Consider the following 26,912-nt stretch of genomic DNA (forward strand, 5'->3'; position numbering starts at 1 on the left):
AGAGAGGTCTAAATGGGAATAGGTGTGAGATGTGTCCGAAAGAAAAGTAGGGGCGCCAGTATTGAGGCAGACAAGATTGAGCTGGTTGAAAAGGTCTGCTAACAGGGAGCCCCTCGGGCAGGATGCTGGAGAGCCCCAAAGGGGATGGTGGGCATTGAAGTCTCCAGTTAACAAAAATGGTGCAGGTAGCTGAGCAATAAGTTGCATCATGTCTGCCCTGGTAACGGCAGATGACGATGGAGTGTAAACGGTACAAATGGAAAATGTAAAAGTGGGGAGAGTAATGCGGATGGCTACTGCCTGCAGGCCGGTGTGCAACGTGATGGGATCGTAGTAAATATCATCCCGGACCAGCAACATAACCCCTCCATGGGCCGGGATACCTACCACAGGGGGTAGGTCAAAACGCACAGAGGTGTAGTGTGCCAAGGCAATTGGATCGCATGGGCGTAGCTTCGTTTCCTGGAGGGCTACGACGAGCGGACGGTGCAAGCGGAGCAGCAACTTCAAGTCCTCTCGGTTGGAGCGGGTGCTGCGAATATTCCAGTGAATAAGTGCCATCGTAAGAAGAAAAGGAAGACGAAAGAAGGGGTCACCTCGAAGGCCGCTGAGGGCCTGGCTTCGAGCGAGCACTGCCGCCGCTATCAGTAGGCGGACAGTCATCGTCCATGGGGTCTATAGGTTCATCGGCCATCTTGGGAAGATGGCCGGGAGGGGGAGCTTCCTCCGCCAGTGAACGGCCAGATGTACGGCTACCAGCGGTGCGGCCAGGCGAAACGGATGACGGCCTGGGGCGGCAACCGCTGGGTGGCGCAGGAGAAGAAATGCGCCATGGTGGAGAAGGAGAACTGTGCTTCCTATGGGCCTTCTTGGAAGGACGTTTAGTGGAAGTACCGGTCGAAGGCTGGGAGGTCGAGGTACGTAAGAAGTCTGCACGGGACGGTTCCTTCTTGAAGGCCCGTGCATCTGACTTCTGGGTCTTCGTCTTGGCAGAAGCTGATGAAGGTGCTGGTGTCTGTGGGGTGACGGGAGGAAGAGGAGAGGTCTACCGGGCGATCTTAGCACTGGCCGAACGGACGACCGTGGTGCTGAAGGTCAGATCGCATGTCTGGGTTGCCACCTCCCTGGTACTCCGAGGAGAGGCGAGGACAGTACTGTATTTCCCCGCTGGGAGCAGCGTGGGCTTCCTACTAGCCAATAGCTTGCGAGCAGCCGAGGTGGACACTTTCTCTTTGACCCGAATTTCTTGGATACAGCGTTCTTCCTTATAGACAGGACAGTCGCGGGAGGATGCGGCATGGTCACCCTGACAGTTCACACAATGAGGAGACGGAGGTGGACAGTCACCCTCATGGGCATCCCTGCCACAAGTGACATTTAGCTGCATTGGAACAAGACTGTCGAGTGTGATTGAAACGCTGACACTGGTAACAGCGCGTAGGTGTCGGGACAGGGGCGAACAGAAATAACCTCGTAGCCCGACTTGATGCGCGATGGCAGCTTAACACTATCAAAGGTCAAGAAAAGTGTCCGGGTCGGTACAAGGTCATTGTTGACCTTTTTCATGACCCTATGGACAGCAGTCACGCCCTGCTCAGCGAGGAATGATTGAATCTCCTCGTCAGTCAATCCGTCGAGGGAGCTAGTATAGACCACACCACGAGACGAATTCAAAGTTCGGTGAGCCTCCACCCGCACAGGGAACGTGTACAGGAGTGTGGCCCGAAGCAGTTTCTGTGCCTGAAAGGCGCTCTCAGTTTCTAGTAATAAGGTACCGTTACGCAACCTGGTACAAGATTTGACAGATCCGGCTATGGCATCTACACCCTTCTGGATAACGAAAGGGTTGACAGAGGAAAAATCCTTTCCGTCCTCAGATCGAGAAACGACGAGGAACTGTGGGACAGGCGGTAGTACTTTTGTCACTGGTGGCTGGTCACGTTTCCGTTTTTGGGCATAAGTCGAGACAGATGGAGTGAAATCCATTGCGGAGGAATCCCCCATGATTGCCAGCGTCTCCGATGGCGCGCTCCTTCCTTGTGGGGACCCTCTCAGAGGGCACTCCCGCCTTAGGTGAATGTTTACACCTCAGGTCACACCTCCCGAGAAACAGACGGAGGGACCAATCGGCATGGTCAGAAGGTATCAGCTCAGGCAATCACCCCTCCCCGGGCCTGGCCTTTACCAGGGGGTACGCGCGTGCCTTACATGTCTACCCAGGGCGGGGAATTACGCGTTACCCCGTCACCGGCTACGCGTGCGAACGCGTGGGTCGGCCTTCAGGCGCGCACAGGGAGGAAGGAAGAAGAGGAAAAAGGAGAGAGAGGGGGGGGAGAGAGAGAGAGAGAGAGAGAGAGAGAGAGAGAGAGAGAGAGAGAGAGAGAGAGAGAGAGAGAGAGAGAGAGAGAGAGAGAGAGGACAGACTGTCTCAAACGCCAAGGCAGAGACCAGAGAAGGCAAGGAGAAGAAGGCAATGAGAAGGCAAGGAGAAGAAGGCAAGGAGAAGGCAAGGAGAAGAAGGCAAGGAGAAGAAGCAATGAGAAGGCAAGGAGAAGAAGCAATGAGAAGGCAAGGAGAAGAAGCAATGAGAAGGCAAGGAGAAGAAGCAATGAGAAGGCAAGGAGAAGCAATGAGAAGGCAAGGAGAAGAAGGCAATGAGAAGGCAAGGAGAAGAAGGCAATGAGAAGGCAAGGAGAGGAAGGCAATGAGAAGGCAAGGAGAGGAAGGCAATGAGAAGGCAAGGAGAGGAAGGCAATGAGAAGGCAAGGAGAAAAAGGCAATGAGAAGGCAAGGAGAAGAAGACAATAAGAAGGCAAGGAGATTTTGCAGGGGAAAGAGTAAGGAAGACAGTGAGGTGGAGAAGAGCAAAGAAAGGAACCAAACAAAGGTAGGAAGAAACGAGAAGTGAAAAAGTAAGATGACCACAAATAGAGGTCGTGGAACCGTCCATCTCCGGACGCAGGCGCTAACTACCCCCGTGAGGGGGAGGGACTCCTTTTAGTCGCCTCTTACGACAGGCAGGAATACCTCGGGTCTATTCTAATCCCCGGACCCACAGGGGGGTATTTTCATGTGTCGTTAACAAAGAAAAATCTAAAGGATATATTCAGTAATTTATTGTCAAATGAATGATATGATGAAAACTAGTGCATTTATGAGGGATAAGAATAAAGGTGGGTGTCCCTCTTGTGAACAGATTGAATGTTTTGAATTGATGTATATGATTGTAGATTATATTGTTCTACTTATATGTGTGTATTACTATTTTACATTTTTGTTAAAGCCATATTCCTTTTTACATTTTTGTTAAAACCACATTCTCACAGGTATATATGTATGTACTAACGTTTTTGCATTGTTAGAGAGTTACAAATACTGTGTTAAAGCTATTTTGTTACAGATTAAGTGGCATAGTGCCTGTTCATGTGCTTCTATTGGAGATACAACATCCATATTCAGGATATTAATTGATTATAAGCTTTAAGATACAAGAATTTTGACATACTTCCAGATAGCATCCAAATGATAATATTAAACTATTAGAGGACTGATGATAATTTAAATTATACAGACTGGTTGAGAAATTGTGGTTCAAGTAATTATACAAAGGAAATTTCCTCATCTTCAACCATTTTCATCATCACACTTAGCGTGTATCATTGATAAGGGAAAGTATTAGATGTAACTCAAACCATACATAATTATTGGTATTTATCAGTATTAATTTTCAGAATGATAGAGACCATCAATAGATAATTGTTGAATTAATGAATACTAATTTTCAGTATGGAATAATAGAATATGTGCCATCTATAAACAAAATTTTAGAATTGAAACATTTACAGCATATGTATCCATATTTAGGGTGTCGTGAGGGTTTCCCCCAGTTTCTGGAGGGTACTCCTTAGGTTATTTGGAACAAAAATGTAAATATAGTAATGGGATCAGATCCATAATTAAGAAGCTACAGCAATTTAAAAACTCAGGAAAGTGGCACAAAAACTTTTATTGTAGGATTTCACTATAAAAAATGCAAATAATAATTAAACAATTTTGTAGCAGTCTCTTGCATCCAGAGTGGATCTGAAGCAAATGTTCAAAATTTCCTCCCTGCATTTGAAGGCAAAGATTCACACGGGAGAGAACTGCACAAGTGGCATTTCCTAACTTCACGTGCCCATTCGCTATTTATGTTGCGGCATCGAAAATAAGTTGTGTCAATTCTTCTCATGTTTCCACCTTAACTTCGTACACAATGTCTTTCATCCATCCCCAGATGCAGTAATCTAGGGGTGTTAAATTTGGGGATCTGGCAGGCCAGATGATAGCCGCCTCCCCCCCCCCCACCTATACATCGATTTGGGAATTGCTGATTAAGATAAGTTGTTACCACATGGTGGAAGTGTGCATGTGTCCCATCATGTTCGACATGTGGCATCTTGTTTCCAGAGGAACATCTTCAAGAAGCTGTGGTAACTCTTCTTGTTAAAAGTTACTGTACATCTAAAAAATGGTTCATATGGTTCTGAGCACTATGCGACTTCTCAGGACATCAGTCGCCTAGAACTTAGAACTAATTAAACCCAACTAACCTAAGGACATCACACACATCCATGCCCCAGGCAGGATTCGAACCTGCAACCGAAGCAGTCACTCAGTTCCACACTGTAGAGCCTAGAACCGCTCGACCACTCTGGCCGGCACCGTACATCTGATCATTTAAATTTCCTGGGAGAATAAATGGACCCAGTAACTGGTCACACACAACACTACACCAGACATTGACAATCTGTACTGAAATTGATATACTACCATGGCATGGGGATATTCGTCTGCCCAGACATGCATGTTATGTATGTTCTTGGTGCCATCTCTTGTAAAGGTTGCCTCATCACTGAACATTATGAAGCGATAGAGCTTCCAATTTCCATTTAACCAGTTACGAAAGTTCAGATGGTTGGCACAATCATGTGGCTCCAAATGGTGAACTTCCTGCACATGAAAAGGATACAGTCCATTCTCATGAAGAATCCTACACATCTTAGAATGTGAACATTCAGTCTGGTAGCAAGGAATCTTGAACTTTAATGAGGACTGTGCTCTGAAGAATTAAGAATGTTTTCCTCTTCTTGAAGGGCACGATGTCTTCTGGAGTGAATATGAATACTGGGAAGAGTACCAGTTTTTATCAATGTTCGATATGTTCCACTAAATGTTTTGGCACTTGGAATGCTATAATTAGGATACCGACGGTGATATTCGGCCACAGCCGCTTTCACATTACCGCCACAAAAGCCCAAAATGTACACCATCTCTCCATACTCCTGCAATGAAAGTTTGTATGGCATCGCAAGGTGTACAGTACACAGGAGACAATATCAGTAAAAGGTAATTGCTGTATCAGCAAGATGATTGTTGTGTAAACGTACCATTCACTGCACTTGTCTACCTAAGACTGATTGTGTGTCCTGTGAACACAATGTGAACATACACCATGGCATGTTTCGGAATTCTGTTGTATCTCCTTAATTATGGATGCGATCACATACTATTTTAAATACAGAAACATAATCTATTCATCTAGCTGAGGAGTTTGATACCACGAATGCCCTACTTCAAGTAAAGTGATAATCTGTGTAGAACAGAGTAATCATTCATACGTGGCCAGCTTGAACTCGATACTAACAAGCATTCCCTCCTTTGCGTGTTAATACTCCCGTAGTATTGCTATCACTTTGAATTTTAGTGCACACAGGGAGTTTCCCGCCGTCGAGAGAAGAACATGGAATGCATTTTGAGGGAGGCAATTAGGGGCCGACTCTTCTCAGTGGGGAGGCAGGCACCATTAGCTAACAATAAGCCATTAAGCGATCTTTTCTGACACCTGCGTAGAATAGAAAGAAACATCTTAACATAACAGGAGTCTGTGTGGCCGCTCTTAGAAGAATAATACACGGAATTCGCATTTATGAAAAATGTTAAGTCGCACAAAATAAAGTTAACAGTGGGCAGAGATGACGGGACAGAACACATGTAGAAAGACTACACCTGATGCCTGGGAAAGCTTCTATGAAAGGAATGCTTTCACAATCAACTCGGGAGTCTTTGAAAAGCACGAAAAAATTGTCACTATTTTTTACAAAACAGAAAATAGGCCACAGTGGAAACCACTGCTATTTTTTAACAAATACTTGCCTATCACGTGGCGATGGCATGGAGAACGTGAGGGTGCACGTGGACAGCTCACGAATCGGCGGAGTCTGAGGGTATAGGAGCGATACATGAGTGCTATAGGCCAGAAGGAAAATACTTTACACCCCAATACACTACTCAAGCTTCATTGGGCCAAAAAACGACGCAAGTCGTACCACAATCAGCATTGGCCCCTACGAATTGTCGTAAGGGATGAACACAAGGCACCGTGGAGGGAACAAAAAAGATATACGAGGTGCATTCAAGTTCTAAGGCCTCCGATTGTTTTTCACCGGACTGGAAAGAGATAGAAACATGTGCATTGTTTTAAAATGAGTCCGCGTTCATTGTCAAAACGTCGCAGAGATGGCAGCACCGTACAGCAGATGGAATTTTACCGCCAGCGGCGAGAATGAGATTTGTTTCACATACTTAAAATTGCGACGTTTCCTTACTTGAACAGCGTGCACTCATTCGTTTTCTGAATTTGCGTGGTGTGAAACCAATTGAAATTCATCGACAGTTGAAGGAGACATGTGGTGATGGAGTTATGGATGTGTCGAAAGTGCGTTCGTGGGTGCGACAGTTTAATGAAGGCAGAACATCGTGTGACAACAAACCGAAACAACCTCGGACTCGCACAAGCCGGTCTGACGACATGATCGAGAAAGTCGAGAGAATTGTTTTGGGGGATCGCCGAATGACTGTTGAACAGATCGCCTCCAGAGTTGGCATTTCTGTGGGTTCTGTGCACACAATCCTGCATGACGACCTGAAAATGCGAAAAGTGTCATCCAGGTGGGTGCCACGAATGCTGACGGACGACCACATGGCTGCTCATGTGGCATGTTGCCAAGCAATGTTGACGCGCAACGACAGCATGAATGGGACTTTCTTTTCGTCGGTTGTGACAATGGATGAGACGTGGATGCCATTTTTCAATCCAGAAACAAAGCGCCAGTCAGCTCAATGGAAGAACACTGATTCACCGCCACCAAAAAAATTTCGGGTAACCGCCAGTGCTGAAAAAATGGTGTCCATGTTCTGGGACAGCGAGGGCGTAATCCTTACCCATTGCGTTCCAAAGGGCACTACGGTAACAGGTGCATCCTACGAAAATGTTTTGAAGAACAAATTCCTTCCTGCACTGCAACAAAAACGTCCGGGAAGGGCTGCGCGTGTGCTGTTTCACCAAGACAAGGCACCCGCACATCGAGCTACCGTTATGCAACAGTTTCTTCGTGATAACTTTGAAGTGATTCCTCATGCTCCCTACTCACCTGACCTGGCTCCTAGTGACTTTTGGCTTTTTCCAACAATGAAAGACACTCTGTGGCCGCACACTGACCAGCCGTGCTGCTATTGCCTCAGCGATTTTCCAGTGGTCAAAACAGACTCAAAGAAGCCTTCGCCGCTGCTATGGAATCATGGCGTCAGCGTTGTGAAAAATGTGTACGTCTGCAGGGCGATTACGTCGAGAAGTAACGCCAGTTTCATCGATTTCGGGTGAGTAGTTAATTAGAAAAAAAATCGGAGGCCTTAGAACTTGAATGCACCTCGTAGAGACCGGACCTATGGGTGGAAGAAGGGAGATCTCTTCAGACCAGGGCTGTGTGTAGATGGAACACTTACTGTTCTTTAGGCCTAGAAGAGCTTTTTAGTGTACACTTACGTTCAGTGATCGAAAATCGCGTAACCTCCCTGGGGTGGAGATCACGGATTTCGACCCCAATTAGTTGTTTCTGCGGAACAATTACAAAGGGCAGAGGCGTACATTTTGCTAAGCCAGAGCGAGTGGATGGTTCAAATGGCTCTAAGCACTATGGGACTTAACATCTGAGGTCATCAGACCCCTAGACTTAGAACTACTTAAACCTAACTAACCTAAGGACATCACACACATCCATGCCCGAGGGAGGATTCGAACCTGTGACCGTAGCAGCAGCGCGGTTCCAGACTGAAGCGCCTAGAACCGCTCAGCCACATTCGCCGGCGAAAGCGAGTGGACATTGCCAATAGTTTATCTAGGGGGAAACAGTTTTTCGTCTCACGAAAACTCAGGACAGTTTCCGACTGCTGATACAATCAAGACCAGAATAGTATTGATGTTTACAGGTCCGCACAGCATCGACTCGCCGTCGTCGTCATACGCCACTGCCGACCACAGCAGCCGCCGACAAAGCACGATAAGTATCGCGTTTCTCAGGCGCTCAGTAAGGGAGTCACTAACGTGTGTGTGCACTTCTTGACACACAGTGGTTACGGTTACTACAAGCCACACCACAACTTGGGAAACGGGGCCAAATTTCTAGTAGTTTACTGTCCAGTTCAGATTTTCACAAACGTTTTATTCGTATCTTACAGAAACTAGCTGTACGGCAATAAACAGCCTTTTAAACACGCCGCTAACGGCAATCAAGTAATTTATAGCAATACAACAATTTAAAACTGAAAAAAAAACAGAAGCTAGCAATACGGCAATAAACTACCTTTTAAGACACGCCGCTAACACCAATCAAAGTAATTTATAGCAAAACAATAATTTAAAAAATTTAAAGAACATTAGTAAACAGGCTACTAAAGTAAATACAGAACTTTGTTAATAAGGCACGGTGAGGTAGTGAAGCTACTAACACGGCCATTAAAAAAATTAAACAGGTCTCAGCAAGCACACGATTAATGGCAATAAAATGAATTTACAAACTTGGAGGAATTTAAAAAAATTTAAACAGAAGTGTCCTGGAATATCATTAGAACATAATATATATGACGGACCCGTGTAAGGCGGCCACAAATCACCCACTCAGGGATGCTCAGCCTAGACAGAATACTGACCAATTAAAATACGCCCGTAAACACAATTGCGACTCAGGCTGGTCACTGCACCGACTTTTAGCCAGCGAAAACTTGTTGTAAGATTGCTTAACTTGCTGACAGAATTAGAGCTAACCTCGTGCAAGGAAACATTACCACACACCGTCCTGAATGAGCGACCACATGATCAACCAACAAGCATGAGTTTATTCATAACCTACGACAGAATAGCGAAACAAACTGCCAAAACTACACCTCCCATCGGATACTAACGAGAGGAGGAGGAAAGTTCACCGTCTTAAATTACACCTGTGGCAGGGACAGGAAACCCGGTCGCCGGAGGCCACAAGGAAGAAGAGACGCTGGTTACACAAAATTATTACTTAATAATTAAACCTTCCACGAACTTAACTTGCAATTATGCTCGAACAGGCAGTACACGACCTCCGATGGCAAGGATCCACACATCCGACCGCGCACGCGTCGCCAGCGTACCCAACACGCCACTGTCACGCGACAACACGCTCTGTCACCGGAGTTCACGTTTTCTCTGCAACGTTGACGGGTAGTGACCGCTCCTTCATGTTAAGTGTCTCCTTTTAAACTCCAGTGTTGAAACGGAGGATTTAAAGAAGCTTGTTAACGTCCCACCAAGGCGAAATGAATACCAACTACTTGTGGGGCGATTCTGTAGACAACCAACACGCGGGGAGCTCTTCCGTCAACTCGACCCGCTCGTTACACACAACCGACATACATCACGTGGCGACTCGGTACAACCGACCACGCCTGCTTCGCGCTGGAGAGCCACACTGCCCTCCCGTGTCCACCACACACTCTGCGCGCAACGCCCCTACTTCCGCGCCACCACACGAGGTTACAACCGGTCAAAGATCTCACTTCCTCCATAGCAGTTTCCCGGAAGCAAAAACGCAGATATCGATAGCAGAGGGAAAAGACAACGAAGCAGCCACTTAATGACAGGCAACATATCAAACAAAGATGTCAGGGGAAGAAAAGGAAAACCAATGCAATCTAAACAAGGCGCAGCACGAGTCGATACACGGCTCACTTCTATTGGAGATTGGAGTTTTATGCATTTTCTTCTCATTTCCTCGTGTCCATGCTAGCCACGTATCGCGTGTGTGTTAATAGGGCTTAAAAGTCGAGAAAGGTATCGGTAAATATACGTTATATTCCAGCTAAAATAGCATGGACAATAGGGCATATTGAAGTGAGGTGAGTAATATTTTGGAGGTTAAATTGTTTTGTGATTATTGTATTGTAAGTTATGCTAGGGGTTCTTTTCTCCTGTAGGAACGCTTTTGACAGGTTATGTATTAACGTTTATCACGATTAATTTCATTTAGTTTGTGAATGCCTTGTCAGGATCTTCCCAGTTGTGGAGGATTTTCCAATGTCATCAACTACACACATGAACCCTATGTGTATGGTGATTCTGTAATAAAAAGATTTAGTACAGGTAACAGTTGGAGGAGGAGGAGTTTAGTGTTTAACATCCCGTCGACAACGAGGTCATTAGAGACGGAGCGCAAGCTCGGGTGAGGGAAGGATGGGGAAGGAAATCGGCCGTGCCCTTTCAAAGGAACCATCCCGGCATTTGCCTGAAGCGATTTAGGGAAATCACGGAAAACCTAAATCAGGATGGCCGGAGACGGGGTAACAGTTGTTCGTGTGTTCTACAGTAGAGGCTACTTCTTCCTCAAAGAAATATTTTAGAGCATGTATGACGGCTGTTATTTTGATGTCTAATCGTGCCTTCATCCGGGATCTTACCTTGCAGGGCCTGGGTTCACAGGTACTTTAGTTCTGTCAGATGTAACCGTGTGTGGCAAGTAGTAAGGACGGGTCAACGACCGGGGGAGTACGTTGGAAGTCCGTGAGGTTACTTGTTTAGGCATAGCCGTGCTGCCTCTCTACCATTTCCATTTGCTTGGCCGTTCAGACACCATGTCGGCTTGTTCCCGACATGAATAACGGGTCACTCTGCTGCCTACAGTCGCTTTGTCACTCGCACAGCCTGCAAAACACAAGGAACACATGGGTCATATGTATATATTAACTAGGGAACCAGAACTCCACTGACAAACTTTCAAAGGCGGTAGTACGGACCAACACATTAAAAATGTCTAGTAAACAACTGGTCTAAATTGCACAGTTTAAGGGCTATGAGCAATTGCTCATCTTCGACACTGTGAAACACGTTTCTTCTACTGCACACTCTTTGTTTACCACATTTTGGGAGGTTTTTGTGTTAGAAGAGCCAACACCGTGTTACGAGTGGAGGCGGAAATGCACGCGTTTTAGCTCACGCAGGCTGGCTTGCAGAGGGAAGAACTATACTGACGTGAGGTCTGGAACATGACAAGGAATGAGAATTCAGAAAGCGGACGTAATTGGTTTGATACTTAACTTTAATCCATTAATGATGAACGTCGCTCTTGACGGTATATGATTCACAATATTATCTGTTCAGAATAGTCTTGAAGTAATTATAGTAACTGAATATGGCGCCTTGCTAGGTCGTAGTAAATGACGTAGCTGAAGGTTCAAAAATGGTTCAAATGGCTCTGAGCACTATGGGACTCAACTGCCGTGGTCATTAGTCCCCTAGAACTTAGAACTAGTTAAACCTAACTAACCTAAGGACATCACAAACATCCATGCCCGAGGCAGGATTCGAACCTGCGACCGTAACGGTCTTGCGGTTCCAGACTGCAGCGCCTTTAACCGCACGGCCACTTCGGCCGGCCGTAGCTGAAGGCTATGCTAAACTGTCGTCTCTGCAAATGAGAGCGTAGATAGACAGTGAACCATCGCTAGCAAAGTCGGCTGTACGACTGGGGCGAGTGCTACGGAGTCTCTAGACTAGACCTGCCGTGTGGCGGCGCTCGGTCTGCAATCACTGATAGTGGCGACACGCGGGTCCGACGTATACTAACGGACCGCGGCCGATTTAAAGGCTACCACCTAGCAAGTGTGGTGTCTGGTGGTGACACCACAGAGGTAGTATAGACCAAACGAAGAAAAAAAAGGTCCAGTAAACATGGGCTTTAAAATCCATACCTTAAGAGCTATGAGCACTTGTTTAGTAGACGTGATGTATTTCACAGTAATGAAAATGAACAAGTGCTCATAGCTGCTAAAGGCCCGCATCTCGTGGTCGTGCGATAGCGTTCTCGCTTCCCACGCCCGGGTTCCCGGGTTCGATTCCCGGCGGGGTCAGGGATTTTCTCTGCCTCGTGATGGCTGGGTGTTGTGTGCTGTCCTTAGGTTGGTTAGGTTTAAGTAGTTCTAAGTTCTAGGGGACTGATGACCACAGCAGTTGAGTCCCATAGTGCTCAGAGCCATTTGAACCATTTGAATAGCTGCTAAGGTATGCGTTTTAGAGCCAATATTTACTGAGTTTTTTATTGTTTTATTTCACATTAACGAAGATGAACAAGCGCTCATAGCTCTTAAGTTATACGTTTTAGAGCCAATATTTACTAGAGTTTTCTATTGTTTTGGTCCGTACTACCAACTCGCAAAATGTGGAAAGCGAAGGTCATTGAGTAGAAGAGGTGTGTCTCGCAGTTGTGAAGACCGACAGGTGCTCATACCTCTTAGGATAAGCATTTTAGAGCCCATGTTTACTAGACTTTTTTCTTGTTTCCGTGCGCACTGCCACCTCTTGGTAGGTGGAGTTCTGTATTGAAGACATTCACAGCACTTACTAAACACTGTAGACCCTTTATGCACAGTCACAACCGGAGGTATGACCACACTTGGGGTGCTACCTGGTGTCCTTAGTATTGCGTAAATTCGCTCTAGGAATTATGAAAAACATCCATTGCAACCTCATTCTGTGTAACATTTCATTTTTACTTCCTTTCTTCGTGCAATAATTGCTCTTCATCTTTTAATTTTGAAAGGTTCAGGAATAGTATCTGCTGTATCCGTATCGTGGGCTCGCAGGGAATAGCTAACAAACAAATAAAACCAAAAAATCTTTTAGTGGTTTTTTCCTTTAGTTGTGCAATTTCCTCGCAACAAAGATTAAAACTCTCTACTCGAATACGAGCAATATTTACCCTGTTATGTCGGTTTGCCTGGTACAGTGGCGGCAGCGATGTCGCGGAACCTGCCCAGCGACCTGGAGGGGCTGCTGGTGAGCGGGGAGGGCGCCGACGTGACGCTGGTGGCCGGCGCCTCGCAGCTGCCCGCGCACCGCACCGTGCTGACGGCTCGCAGCTCCGTCTTCGCCGCCATGTTGCGTCACCCTACACTCGAGGCGAGCAGCGGCCGTGTCCACATCCCTGACGTATCCGAGCCTGTGCTGGGCCAGCTGCTCGCCTTCGTCTACACGGACGAGGCGCCCGCGATGGCGACCATGGCGCACGACCTTCTCGCGGCGGCTGACAAGTACGACGTGGCGCTGCTCAAGAAGAGGTGCGAGCTGCAGCTGGCGAGTGACTTGTGCGTAGAGAGTGCGGCAAAAACCGCCGTGCTCGCCGTGCTGCACTCGTGTCCTCTGCTACGCGAGACGGCCGCCGCCTTCATTAGGAGCCACCCCGTGCAGGTCATGGGCACCTGCGGCTGGGAGGAGGCGCTGCGGAACCACCCGCAAATACTCATCGAAGTCTGTCGACACGTCGCATCGACGACGTCAGCCAACAGGTTCGCATTACTGCACACTTTAAATTCCCACACCCAGTGAAGTAGCGCAATGCTTGAGACGACGTGTTCGTATTCGAAGACTAATGGGGTTCAAATACCTGTCTGACTGGTAGTGGTAAGTTCCTATGGGACCAAACTCCAGAGGCCATCGATTCCTAGGCTTACACAATACTTAATCTAACTTGTGCTAACTTACGCTAAGGAAAACACACACACCCATGCCCGAGGGAGGACTCGAACCTCCGATGGGGGGGAAGCCGCGCGAACTGTGTCAAGGCGCCTAAGACCGCACGGCTACCCGGCGTGGCACCTGTCTGACCATCCGTAATCAGGTTGACCGAGTTTCCATAAATCACATGGCTAATGCCGGGATAGTTCCTTAAAATAAGCTGAAAGCACATTTCCCACCCCCCTTGTCCAATATAAGCTTTTGCTCTGTCTCTGATTGCATCGACGTCAACAAGAGGTTACAGCTTAACTTTCCGTCCTTTTTGTATTCCTCTGTGTCTGTGTAAAAGACTGAAGGAAGATTAGTGTCTTACGTTCCGTCAAAGAGGTCGTTAAAAATCGACCAGTGGCTTGTCTTAGGGATCAAACTCCGTCGTGCTCTTCCAAAGGACCCATCACAGAATTTGTCTTAAGGGGGTAGGATAGAATTTTATGCGCCTAATTTTTATTGGCTTAAAATGTTCCTTAGAGAGTCTGTTTTTAACAAAAATCATTCATATAAAGTGAACGATAAATGTTAAAATATGTTAAAACCGCGATTTGCAGCCGGGGGTCTGGCGCATCTGAGTGGTCGAATATAACCGATGTAATATTGTAACAGTTACCAACTGAATAGAGGTCCTTTTAGTTTCCGAGAGTACCAACTACAATATGATTCTCAACAAGATTTCTCTTCGTAACATGATTCGTTTATGGTAAACAGGCTGAAAGCAAGTGCTTGTGTCGTGTCTGCATAACTTGTTTCGCTTGTTTATCATACGAAGTACAAGGTAGAGCTTGAAAATGACAATAAAATGTATTTATACGAATAGGAAAGGTTCGAAAAGTAATCCCAGACGTGGAAAAAGCGCTTCGATTCGCAAGCGGAAATGAGTTAATTGATATCATTTCGTCAAAATGCGAGTGTTTCGACATCAGCGAAAAAACGGCCAACCGTACGGTGCTGGCATTGCCGGCTAAAGGTTTGTTCAGTTTGAGTATTAAAAAACACAAGTTAAAACGTTAAACGCTGTTTTCTCAAAACAACAGTTTTCAAGTTGGTAGGCGCTGCAACTCATGATTCAGTCTGGAACCGCGCGACAGCTACGGTCGCAGGTTCGAATCCTGCCTTGGGCATGAATGTGTGTGATGTCCTTAGGTTAGATAGGTTTAAGTAGTTCTACGTTCTAGGGTACTGATGACCTTAGATGTTAAGTCCCATAGTGCTGAGAGCCATTTGAACCCATTTGAACAACTCATGAAATGTAAATGCACTTAAATTATACCTTTTCGTAATTTGTGAGTCGGCCGTTTTTCTACTGTAGTACGTAAGATTTTTGTAATATATTTTAATTTAGATTCTGGTGCACGTTTTTAAAACTACTTTTTTGCGAAGAAATCGATTTTTACTTCACAGTCCACCATTTTGTTAAAATCAACTTCTTTTAAAATAGCCATATGTACTACGCTAGACAATATCAATAGTTTCAAAGCAGTTTTTCAAATTTTGTTCTAAGTAAAAAGTTGTGGCGTTCAGAACTCCCACCAGCCACCTTTGCATTCCACGAAAGCCTATCGTCGATGTCGTGTAGTGTCCTCTGGGAGTAAGCTTTTTACTTTAAAAAAAAACGTGATACAATTTTAAGGGTGTACAATAAAGGTCCAAAGTCAGTTCTGTAATTTCTTTTATTATGTTACTGAAAAAAAACTCATTAACATTAGTTTCAAACTCGAGCGTTACCCTGGTCTATCCCCTTGAGCGGTTTAGGGAAACCACACGAAACTTACATCTGGAGGACCGGAAGCGGATTTGACCCGAAGGAAAGATGATAATGGTTTAACGTCCGTTTCACATCGAGGTCATTACAGACAGAACACTAGCTCGGAATGTTTCAAGAGTAGGGAAAGAAATGGGCGGTACCCTTTTAAGGTAAGATCCCGACATTTGCCTGGAGTGATTAGGGAAATCACGGAAAACTTGATTCTGTATGGGGATTTGAACCATCGCCCTCCCTAATGAGAGTCCAGTGTACCAAACACTGCGCTACGTAGTTGGGTCTCTTCATCTCTGCCGTAATACACATGAATATATGGTCCACCACTGAATTTCATACAAGAAATGATATTTCATGAGATACAACAATAAACCCATGAGGGAAGAAGGTGCCGTCTTTGAAGAAACACGACCTAGACAGGTCATTGTTGCAAACCACATAGTATGTGGAAACTGGAAGCGAGATAACATGTATACTCTGTTAGCAATTAAAAGTGCAATACTATGAAGGCAGTTGCAACTAGCATTAGATTGGCATGAAGGGGACTAAATTCTTGGTTATGCAACCATACGTAATAGGGAGGACTAGCACCATTTACGTGGGGCATTCAGTAAGTAATGTAACACTTTTCGACGAATTTCGGTTAAAAGTTTGCGGAATTTGTTGGGAGACCTCGTGGAATATTCCCGCTTCAGCCCCTACAGTTTCATGAAGTTCCGACAGTTGGCGGCGCTGTGAGTAGCCTTCAGAATGATGTCTGTAACGAAGCTGCGTTCCAAGCAGAGAGCTGTCATATAGTTTCTTTTGGTGTAAAACCAGTTGGGCGAGACATCTGTCATAATCTCAGCAAGGTCGCGCAAAGCTGTCCGATCTCCAGCTTGCCGGCGGCCGCACACATCTGTGACTCATGGAGCGTTACATGTGGACACTCTCATTCGAGCTGATCGTCGTATGCATACGAACATCTCCTTCTCCATGACAACGCAACGCCTCACTCAAGTCTGCGCACCCGAGAGGACCTCACAAATCTTCATTGGGATGTTCTTCCTTCCCCACCCTAAAGCCAAAATCTTGCACCTTCCGACTTCCATCCGTTTGGTCCAATGAAGGATGCACTCCGCAGTGAGCAGTACGTGGATGATGGGGAGGTTATTGAATGATGTAGTAACACATTTGCTACGATGCCACCACTAGATTGGTACCATGCGACCATACAGGGACATCCAGTAGGGTGATGTACGGCTGTCGCATTGAACGGAGGTTATGTTGAAAACCAGGATTTTGTAACAGAAAGAGTGGGAAATAATATGGTGTATTGGAATCCTGCATAACATCAACCTCCTTTTAGAAAAAAAAATGTGTTGCATTACTAATTGAACGTGTCTCTTACATTCTGTAAATAAGGAAATATTACGCAGATGCTTTATCTTTCAGAAGTCTCATTCGAATGTTGGTTTCTCGAGAAGATCGTATCATCTACCGAGTAAGAAGGAGAAATTTCTACCAGCATTATCGAAATTTGACAGCAGGAAGATCGAGGCTTATCAAGACTGTGGTTAATTCTTCCGTGTTATGGATGATAGTGTTGATTAGAATTCCACAGTTGCCATTCACACGTGGAACCAATTTGTGCAGGAGGGCCATACGCAACGCTATGCAGAATGTCAGTGGTACCGCACGACTAGCGCCCGAGAGGACAAACATATTCTTCAGTTGGCCATGCAGTATTGCACAGCCAAGTCACGTGCCTTGAGTCAGAAGATGAGTAAGACAAATGTCCACACAGACAGTATGACGATGTCTGGAGCGGTGCAGATTGGCAGGAAGGCGACCACTGTTGCCGCCTCCCTTGACGCGGCAGCAGAGAGCCAACAGTGGTGTGACCAGCGACAACATTGGATACAGAATTGGCATCACGTCTCTTTTCAGACTAGTGCCGATTCTATGTTCAGCATCATGATGAACCTATACATGTATGGACGCTCTGAGGAGAACGAACCTTGACAGATTGCATTCGTCATTTACAAGCAGGCCCAACATCTGGTCTTATGGTATTGTATGCCATCCAGTACACAACACAATGACCTAGGATTCGCCTACCCAGTAACCGTTATATTTCTGTTATGTTAAGACCGGTGTCTGTGACGCATCTTGGAGGTTTCCATTGCGTTTCCTTTCAACAATATAACACGTAGACCACATGTTCCCTGTATTGTCCTGACCTACCCTAATACAGACGGTGTTTGACTGTTACACTGACCAGAACGTTGTCCAGGTATCTTAACCACCGAAAGCAGCTTGTCATGGGCTGCTGAGGGAATGGCATGCCACCAGTCACTAGCCACTACGACTGATGAACACTGGTGTCGAGTTGACGTTGTATGCTATGGTGTATCCGTATCTTTCATTCACGCACAGTTCAATTCCATGTCCAGCCGAATTAAAACCATTGTTACTGACAGAGGCGCCAGTTCCGTGTACTAAATTTCGCACTCTGTATACCCCCAAGTCGTCTACAAATTTAATTACGTACTAATCCTACAATACTGCACATACACCAAAAGTAAAAGTTCGTTATTTCCTATCCTTCCTATTGCCACTGTTTTGAGGATCAGCACTGTACTCGGAGAGGACAAAAGTCATGGGATACCTCCTAATATCACGTCGGACCTCCTTTTGCCCGTCATAATGCAGGAACTTGACATAGCATGGACTCAACAAGTCACTGCAAGTCCCCTGTAGAAATATTGAGCCATGTTGTCTCCATAACCATGCACAATTGGGAAAGTGTTTGCCGGTGCAGGATTTTGTGCATGAACTGACCTCTTGATTACGTCCTATAAATGTTCGATGGGGTTCATACCGGGCGATCTGGCTGGTCAGATCATTCGCTTGAATTGTGCAGAATGTTCTTCAAACCAACCGAAACATTGAAGTCCATGAATGGCTGAAAATGGTCTCCAAATAACCGAATATTATCATTTCCAGTCAATAATCGGTTCAGTTAGACCAGAGAACCCAATCCATTCGATGTAAGCACAGCCACATCATTATGGAGCCACCACCAGCTTGCACAATGCCTTATTGACAACTTCGGTCCATGCCATCGTGGGGTATGCGCCATACCCGAATCCTACCATCACCTCTTACCAACTGAAATGGGACTCATCTGTTCACGCCACGGTTTTCCAGTCGCCTGGGGTCCAACCGATATGGTCACGAGCCCAGGAGAGGCGCTGTGGGCGATGTCATGCTTTTAGCAAACGCACTCGCGTCGATCGCCTGCTGCCATCGTCCATTAACGCCAAATTTCGCTGCACTGTCCTAACGGATACGTTCGTCGTACGCACCACAATGGTTTCTGCGGTTATTTCACGTAGTGTTGTTTGTCTGTTAGCACAGAAAACTTTAGGCAAACGCCGCTGCTCTCGATCGTTAAGTGAAGGCAGTCGGTCAATGCATTGTCCGTGGTGAGAGGTAATGACTGAAATACGGTATTCTCGGCACGCTCTTGACCCTGTGGATCACGGAATATTGAATTCCATAACGATTTCCGAAATAGAATGTCCCGGTCGTCTAGCTCCAACTACACTATGTGATCAAGAGTATCCGGACACCCACAAAAACGTACGTTTTTCATATTAGGTGCATGGTGCTGATACCTACTGCCAGGTACTCCATATAAGCGACCTCAGTAGTCATTAGACATCGTGAGACAGCAGAATGGGGCACTCCGCGGAACTCACGGACTTCGGAGGTGGTCGGGTGATTGGGTGTCACTTGTGTCATACGTCTGTACGCGAAATTTTCACACACCTAAGCATCCCTAGGTCCACTGTTTCTGATGTGATAGTGAAGTGGAAATGTGAAGGGACATGTACACCACAAAAGCGTACAGGCCGACCTTGTCTGCAGACTGACAAGAGACTGCCGACATTTGAAGAGGGTCGTAAGGTGTAATAGGCAGACATCTATCCAGATCAGCACACAGGAATTCCAAACTGCGTCAGGATCCACTGCAAGTACTATGACTGTTAGGCGGGAGGTGAGAAAACTTGAATTTCATGTTCGAGCGGCTGCTCATAAGCCACACATCATGCCAGTAAATGCCAAACGACGCCTCGCTTGGTGTTGTTGTCGTTGTGTCTTCAGTCCAGAGACTGGTTTGATGCTACTCTAACCTGTGCGAGCTTCTTCATCTCCAAGTAACTACTGCAACCTACATCCTTCTGAATCTGCTTAGTGTATTCATCTCTTGGCCTTCCTCTACGATTTTTGCGCTCCACGCGGCCCCCCAATGCTAAATAGGTGACCCCTTGATGCCTCAGAACATGTCCTACCAACCGATCCCTTTTTCTAGTCAAGTTGTGCCACAAATTCCTCTTCTCCCCAATTCTGTTCAGTACCTCCTCATTAGTTACGTGATCTATCCATGTAATCTTCAGCATTCTTCTGTAGCACCACATTTCAAAAGCTTCTATTCCCTTCTTGTCTAAACTGTTTATCTTCCATGTTTCACTTCCATACGTGCTTACACTCCATACAAATACTTTCAGAAAGTACTTCAAATGGTTCAAATGGCTCTGAGCACTATGGGACTTAACATCTGAGGTCATCAGTCACCTAGTACTTAGAACTACTTAAACCTAACTAACCTAAGGACATCACACACATCCATGCCCGAGGCAGGATTCGAACCTGCGACCGTAGCGGTCGCGCGGTTCCAGATTGAAGCGCCTAGAACCGCTCGGCCACACCGGCCGGCAGAAAATACTTCCTGACGCTCAAATCTATTGCATGGTGGCTTAATTATTTAAAATGAGAATATTTTTAGTAGCTGTAAGTCCGATTACGCTGTTTCGTAAACGGTTGGCCCTGACTAGTATTATTACGCTATCTGACTGCAAAGAACAACAACAAAGAATGAAATGAAAATTTTCGTTAACACAATTAATTAATTAAGTCCCCAGCAACTATGAAACCTACGAAACCAAAGCACAAGTATAACTGTTCTGTATGTGGAAGTATGACTCAACGCACATCTGGCACGGTTCTTCTTCAACAAGACAAGAATTTTTAAATACCAATTATACTGACGTGATAAAAGAAAATTAGAAATACTATAATTGCGCAAGAAAACCAGAATTACACTCTAATACAAGAACACACGCCAGATGCTTTGTTGACTGAACCTGTAATGACGCATTATTTAGGACACTGAAATAATGAGAAAAAAAAGAAAAGTAGTTTGTTACCTTAATTTATATTGATGAAAAGCACTCTAATCATTACAATCTCTCCACACCGACTCGTTACTATCACATCTCAACCAGAACTCTCCAATATCACATCTCAGCAAGCACTGCCTACAAACACTCTCTGCTACGAGTTCTTAACAAGTGCTGACTGCTACGAGTTCTTAACAGGCACTGACTACTACGAGTCCTAGACAGGCACTGTGTAGGCGGCTTAATAATACTCTTTGGCGCAATCTCTGGCGCAGTGGCTCAGTGTAGCCACCTTTCATATGCCCCTCCTCCACGGGCCAGAATTTGATGGTATTTTTGCCAGCATTGGTGGTGAAAATACCACCAAATTCGTCCACAAAAATAAAAGATAATATTAATACCTAAATATCACATAATTAGTTAAAATTTTGGCTTTGCACTGACCTTTCAATAACCTAATATATAAAATACAGTAAGCGATACAAATTCTTTCATACATGTGACTTTACATAATAGTTTACACAATACACAAAAGATCAGTTTATACAAATGTTCACAAAAAATGCTTTCAATGATTAGTTCCAGTAGTAGCACCCAGCGATGGTCAACAGGTGCAAACACCAACAAGTGACATCATTTTAGTAAAAGCAGTTTCATCAGTGGCACCCAGCAATGTTGAACAGGTGCAGACACCAACAAGTGACTTCATTTCAGTAGAAGCAGTTCCATCTGTGGCACCCAGCAATGTTGAACAGGTGCAAACACCAACAAGTGACATCATTTCAGTAGAAGCAGTTCATCAGTGGCACCCAGTAATGTTGAACAGGTGCAGACACCAACAAGTGACATTATTTTAGTAGAAGCAGTTCCATCTGTGGCACCCATTATGTTGAGCAGGTGCAGACAGCAACAAGTCACATTATTTCAGTAAAAAAACAGTCCATCAGTGGCACCCAGTAATGTTGAGCAGGTGCAGACAGCAACAAGTCACATTATTTCAGTAAAAGCAGTTCATTAGTGGCACCCAGCAATGTTGAGTAGGTGCAGACACCGACAAGTGACATCATTTCCATAGAAGTAGCTCCATCTGTGCACCCAGTAATGTTGAGTAGGTGCAGACACCAACAAGTGACATCATTTTCATATAAGTAGCTCCATCTGTGCACCCAGTAATGTTGAGTAGGTGCAGACACCAACAAGTGACATTATTTCAGTAGAAGCAGTTCCATCTGTGGCACCCATTATGTTGAGCAGGTGCAGACACCAACAAGTGACATTATTTCAGTAGAATCAGTCTATTAGTGACACCTAGCAATGATGAGCAGGTCCAGAGAGCAGTCCATAATATTCACTATCACTAATCACACTGTTCATCAGCAGAAATTAAACATTTCTAAGTGGCACCCATTATGTTGAAAAAGTGCAGGTAACAGTCCATAATATTCACCATCACTAATCAGACAGTTGAGGCATGAACAATAGTTTGAATGCACATACAAATGCTTTTACACTAAACATACAAATTCTAATAAACACACAAATGGTATCAGATAATTGTCATATTAACTATTACAAATACACAAATACCAGTACACCTATAATATTTATGGGTGTCAGTGCAAGCCACTACAAACAAATAAAATAATATTTAGGAGATAGGTGGGTAGGATTAGGAAAGGAAAACACACAAAACACACTCACTCATCTTTCATCCACATTAAGTACTACTGTGTAATTGAATAGTGTTAACTGTGTAAATGCAATTCTGTCAAAATTTGATGTTCATCTTGTGTATCAAGTAGTAGTGGCAGCAATGTATAACAGTCAATAATAGTTAAGTCAACGTCATAGTCATCATGTCAAGACCAACGTTTGCAAAAGCCAGATCAAATGTACTGTTGCTGAACAACTGTCAGTGAGCCAAGATATGCAAATACTTCCTCTCTCCAAAAAAAAAAAAAAAAAAAAAACAAAAAAAAAAAAAAAAAAAAAATGTACTGCTTATTGATTTAACAAAGTGTGTGTTTAGACTATCTTCCTTCTACTTGAGTGTTCTAGTCTGCTATCTTCATCCTCCTTGTTCCATATAGACCAAAAAAAAAAAAAATATGCACCTCACTTACTTTACCTTTTATACACCAAAACTCCAATAATCATCAGCATCACATAATCTCAATACTTCAATAATACCTCTTACGTCGATACACATAAATCTTATCATCAATATCATTTACCTTACCTCTAGTCCACAAAAACTCCAATAATCATCAACTTCACACAATCTCAATAATACCTCTTCAATACGTCGATACATATAAACCTTATTGCCAATATCATTTCACTTCCATAACAACTCTTTCCTCTAGTCAGTCTCCTCGAACAAGTACAGATAAAATCCTAATGCAAACCTCATCATCCCATACAATCCGAAGACACACTGTCAACACACAACCTCTGTGTAATCCATCTGACCCAAATCTTCTACTCATTATGAATTATAAACAAAAGAAATGCATACATAACCTCTAACAGACTTAATTCTAATAACTCTCAGTAATTAAGTACGATTACGGAGTGTGAATGATCATAATATTTCGCAGTGTGTACACCACTTCAAGAATTATGGCAAACAGAAGCAAACATGTGGAGTATTTCTTGTGTCAAGTGTCACTTCCTATTTCAATTGCTCACGAAAAATGCAGTGTAATAACTGTCAATGGTCTAAACCTAGTTTTGGTATGTCATGTCGTTAGCTTCCTTCCTATTAGCATAAATTTATACAGCTTCCATAAAACCTCAGCTCATGTGACTTCTATGAAGTTTCTTGTACTAATGTCGTTCGTCGAATTATAGCAGTTCATTTTCTTATCTTAAAATATAAGGCACTGAGCGTAAGCAAAACAAGCAATAGCGAGTAAATATACCAGTAGAGAACAGAATGTCAACAAGTGGATGCAGCACAATCCTTACAACGAGGCTCTGCCAAGCGAACAATCTATAATTAATCCAATAGTGTGACCTAAACTCTCTGTTTGTATACAGTATATCAGCATTTCTATACACCAAATTAAAGAGTAGTTATGACAACAACAGATATGTATAAATATGCAATCCATACGCATAGCAGCAAACAGGTCATTAGCATCATATCAGCATAAGCAAATAAGTGTTCATATGTAATCTTAATAAGTAAACATGAAGGCGCAAGCAGATAAATCACAAAGTATGACTTACATACCTAACCACATCAGCACAATAAATCAGGTGACAATTATAATTTAAATAAATAAGCACAGCAGGCACATAATTAAAAAAAAATATGACTTCAGTGAAAAAGCAGTGCAGCCAAGCGATGCATAATATACACAAGTTACAACCCAGTTCATTAATAATCATTGTCAAAATCAGTTAACGTACGCAAGCACGTCGCTTCACAAGTAAATTCATAGAACATGAAATTAGCACAAAGTATGAATCACGTAATCGCGAGCAGCAAATTACGTCTAAAGTACGTACCTAAGTGGAAATATGTTACCTGAAAAATAAACTCAATTAATAGTTACCTTTTTAGTTCATTAGTTTCTTCTTGGAAATTACATTCTTTCTGAAATTTTCTCGATAGCAAGTCCTCTTGACGTCGGAGACACACAGAATTTACCTGAAGTTTTTAAATATTTTATACAACCGTATCCTGAAAAATACTGAATGTTAATAACATAATTCATCAAGTCACTATAGCTTTATACTGAATTTAGTCGGAGAAATTAGACTGTGTATTTGTTTACGGCTGTCAGTGCATTCGCGCTGAGCGCTCGATCAGCTGTAGGCGCGTGACGTAGGAAGCAATTGTTTGCTGTCAACGACTGCCTTGTGCGGCGCGCAGACTTGACTGTTGCCTTGAGTATGTGTCGCCGCCAAAACACAGCGCGGTATCCTTGTACTCTCTGCGTGTTTACATGTAGCTGTTAGTTTCTCACAAGTATGTCATTCCACAAAAATTTTTCAAAAGTATATCATTACACAAAAATTTTAACGTTTGATATATGATGTATTCCCTTAGAGCGTCGTGATTTAAGAGTTTCTACTTCAACAGTGTTATCATGAATAATTTTGCGAATTCTATATGGACCGTTATAAAGCAGAAAAAATTTGCGACACAAGCCTTTTCCTTTGTGAGACAAACGATGAGACTTAATTAATACCTTTTGGCCAACTGACAAGATTTTTGAACGACCAGGACGCTTAGCTGATTTCTCTCTTCTAGCAGCCGCAGATGCAATATTTTGTAGAGCCAGGTTGACAACTTCAGAATGCCGCAGTTTCCGTGTAGGCGGAAAAGGAACGATTTCAGATATGCGATTTGTCGGTACTTTGTTTTTTAATATCAGGATAGGCGGTAAAGAAGTTGAATCATTAGGGAGCTCATTCAGAATGTTTTGAAAAATATGAAGATACTGATCCCAAGTTCTGTGATTCTGGTGACAATAAAGACGACACAATTTATTGATTTCCTTCATCCATCTCTCTGAAGCGTTAGATTGAGGGTGAAAAAGTGAAATGAAAATTGGTTTAATTTTACGACGCTGTAGAGTACGAAGCCAAATTTTAGAACGAAACTGTGATCCATTATTTGATATAACCTTATCAACATGACCAACTTCTTTAAGAAATTGTTTGATGAAAGCATTAGATACTGAACGAGCTGTTGCTTTGTGTAACGGTGTAAAACACACATATTTTGATGTCAGTTCCACTGCTACGAAAATGTACGCAAAACCATTTGTAGAACGAACCACTGGACCGAACAAATCGACTGCAGCCATGTCCTTTAATTTGGCTGGAATGATAGGAAACAACGGTGCTCTGTGAGAAATTGTTGGCGGCTTAGCCTTTTGACATAATTTGCATTTGGCCAGAACAGATCGAATACGTTTTTCCATATTACTGAAGTAGCAATTTTCCCGTAATTTATGAAAGCATTTTCTGGGACCAAAGTGTGCATAACTGAAATGCGTATACCAAATCAGCTTATTAACCCACTCATCAGGAATACAAACTAACCAAACAGAGTTGTCGAGCGATTTTCGTTTAAAAAGAACTTTCCAGATAGATCGCAAAAACGAGGTGTGGCCAAATCGTCCAATCTAACAAAGCGTCTAAGAAAATTACAGACACCAAGGAAACTACGAACATCACGTTTTGTGGTAGGAACAGCATAGTTACGAATAGCGTCTAATTTCTCTGGATCAGGAAGAATACCTTCTGTAGAAATAATGTGACCGAGAAATTTCACCTGAGAACGACCAAATTCAGATTTTTCTAAGTTCACTGTAATGCCAACTCTTGCAAAAATACGTAATAATGAATCCAAAATTTTGTTATGCTCACTCCAAGAATGTTTAGCAATAAGAATATCGTCAACATATGAAGTAATATTGTCACGAAGATAAACAGGTAAAATTTCATTTAAGCTACGAATGAATGCTGCTGAAGATACAGTAAGTCCAAACAGTAATTTCCGAAATCACATTTAGGTAAAATAGTCATATCAGGTTATTGTTTACTTACTCACTAGATAGATTGATAGTCGAAGAGTTGTTTTGACAGATGCAAAGAATAGTAAAAGAGTAGGCAGCGGTGCAGAAAACTAAAAGGGAAATAGCACCACTACAGCTCGGGGCCCTATGCTCGCTACGGCACATATTCACTTAGAGTAGTGAATCCCCTGAGGACATTAATAGCCGCACATAATTTCAAGTTTGTGACTTAGTGGCAAATTTGGCGGAAGTGCGTACATAAATTGATCTAACCATGCACATGGATGTATGTCATTCTTAGAATTGCGAAATATCTTAATCTTCCGAACAGTTAAGAAGTGTTTATAGTCAATGTTTTCGCCTCGTGGCGACAAAGACCTACCGCGTCTGTCCCAATCCGAATGTCCATTATTGTCAAGTTCACGCGCCTGGCGCTCTCTTGTTGCATCCCGTAAATGAAACAAATTATTTTCTTCAAA

General features: G+C 43.9%; 1 protein-coding gene across 1 annotated transcript in view; it reads left to right on the plus strand.

Moving 5' to 3' along the window:
• The window catches only part of LOC126471023 (speckle-type POZ protein-like), a 100,752-nt gene that overhangs the window by 38,582 nt on the left and 35,258 nt on the right, over nt 1–26,912 (plus strand). The window contains exon 2 of the mRNA XM_050099084.1: nt 13,128–13,686. Within this exon, the coding sequence (XP_049955041.1) occupies nt 13,139–13,686 (548 nt within the window). The 5' untranslated portion in view covers nt 13,128–13,138. The remainder of the gene's footprint in view (nt 1–13,127; nt 13,687–26,912) is intronic.

Source organism: Schistocerca serialis, chromosome 3 (genome assembly GCF_023864345.2).
Source record: "Schistocerca serialis cubense isolate TAMUIC-IGC-003099 chromosome 3, iqSchSeri2.2, whole genome shotgun sequence".
Classification (NCBI taxonomy): Eukaryota; Metazoa; Arthropoda; class Insecta; order Orthoptera; family Acrididae; genus Schistocerca; species Schistocerca serialis.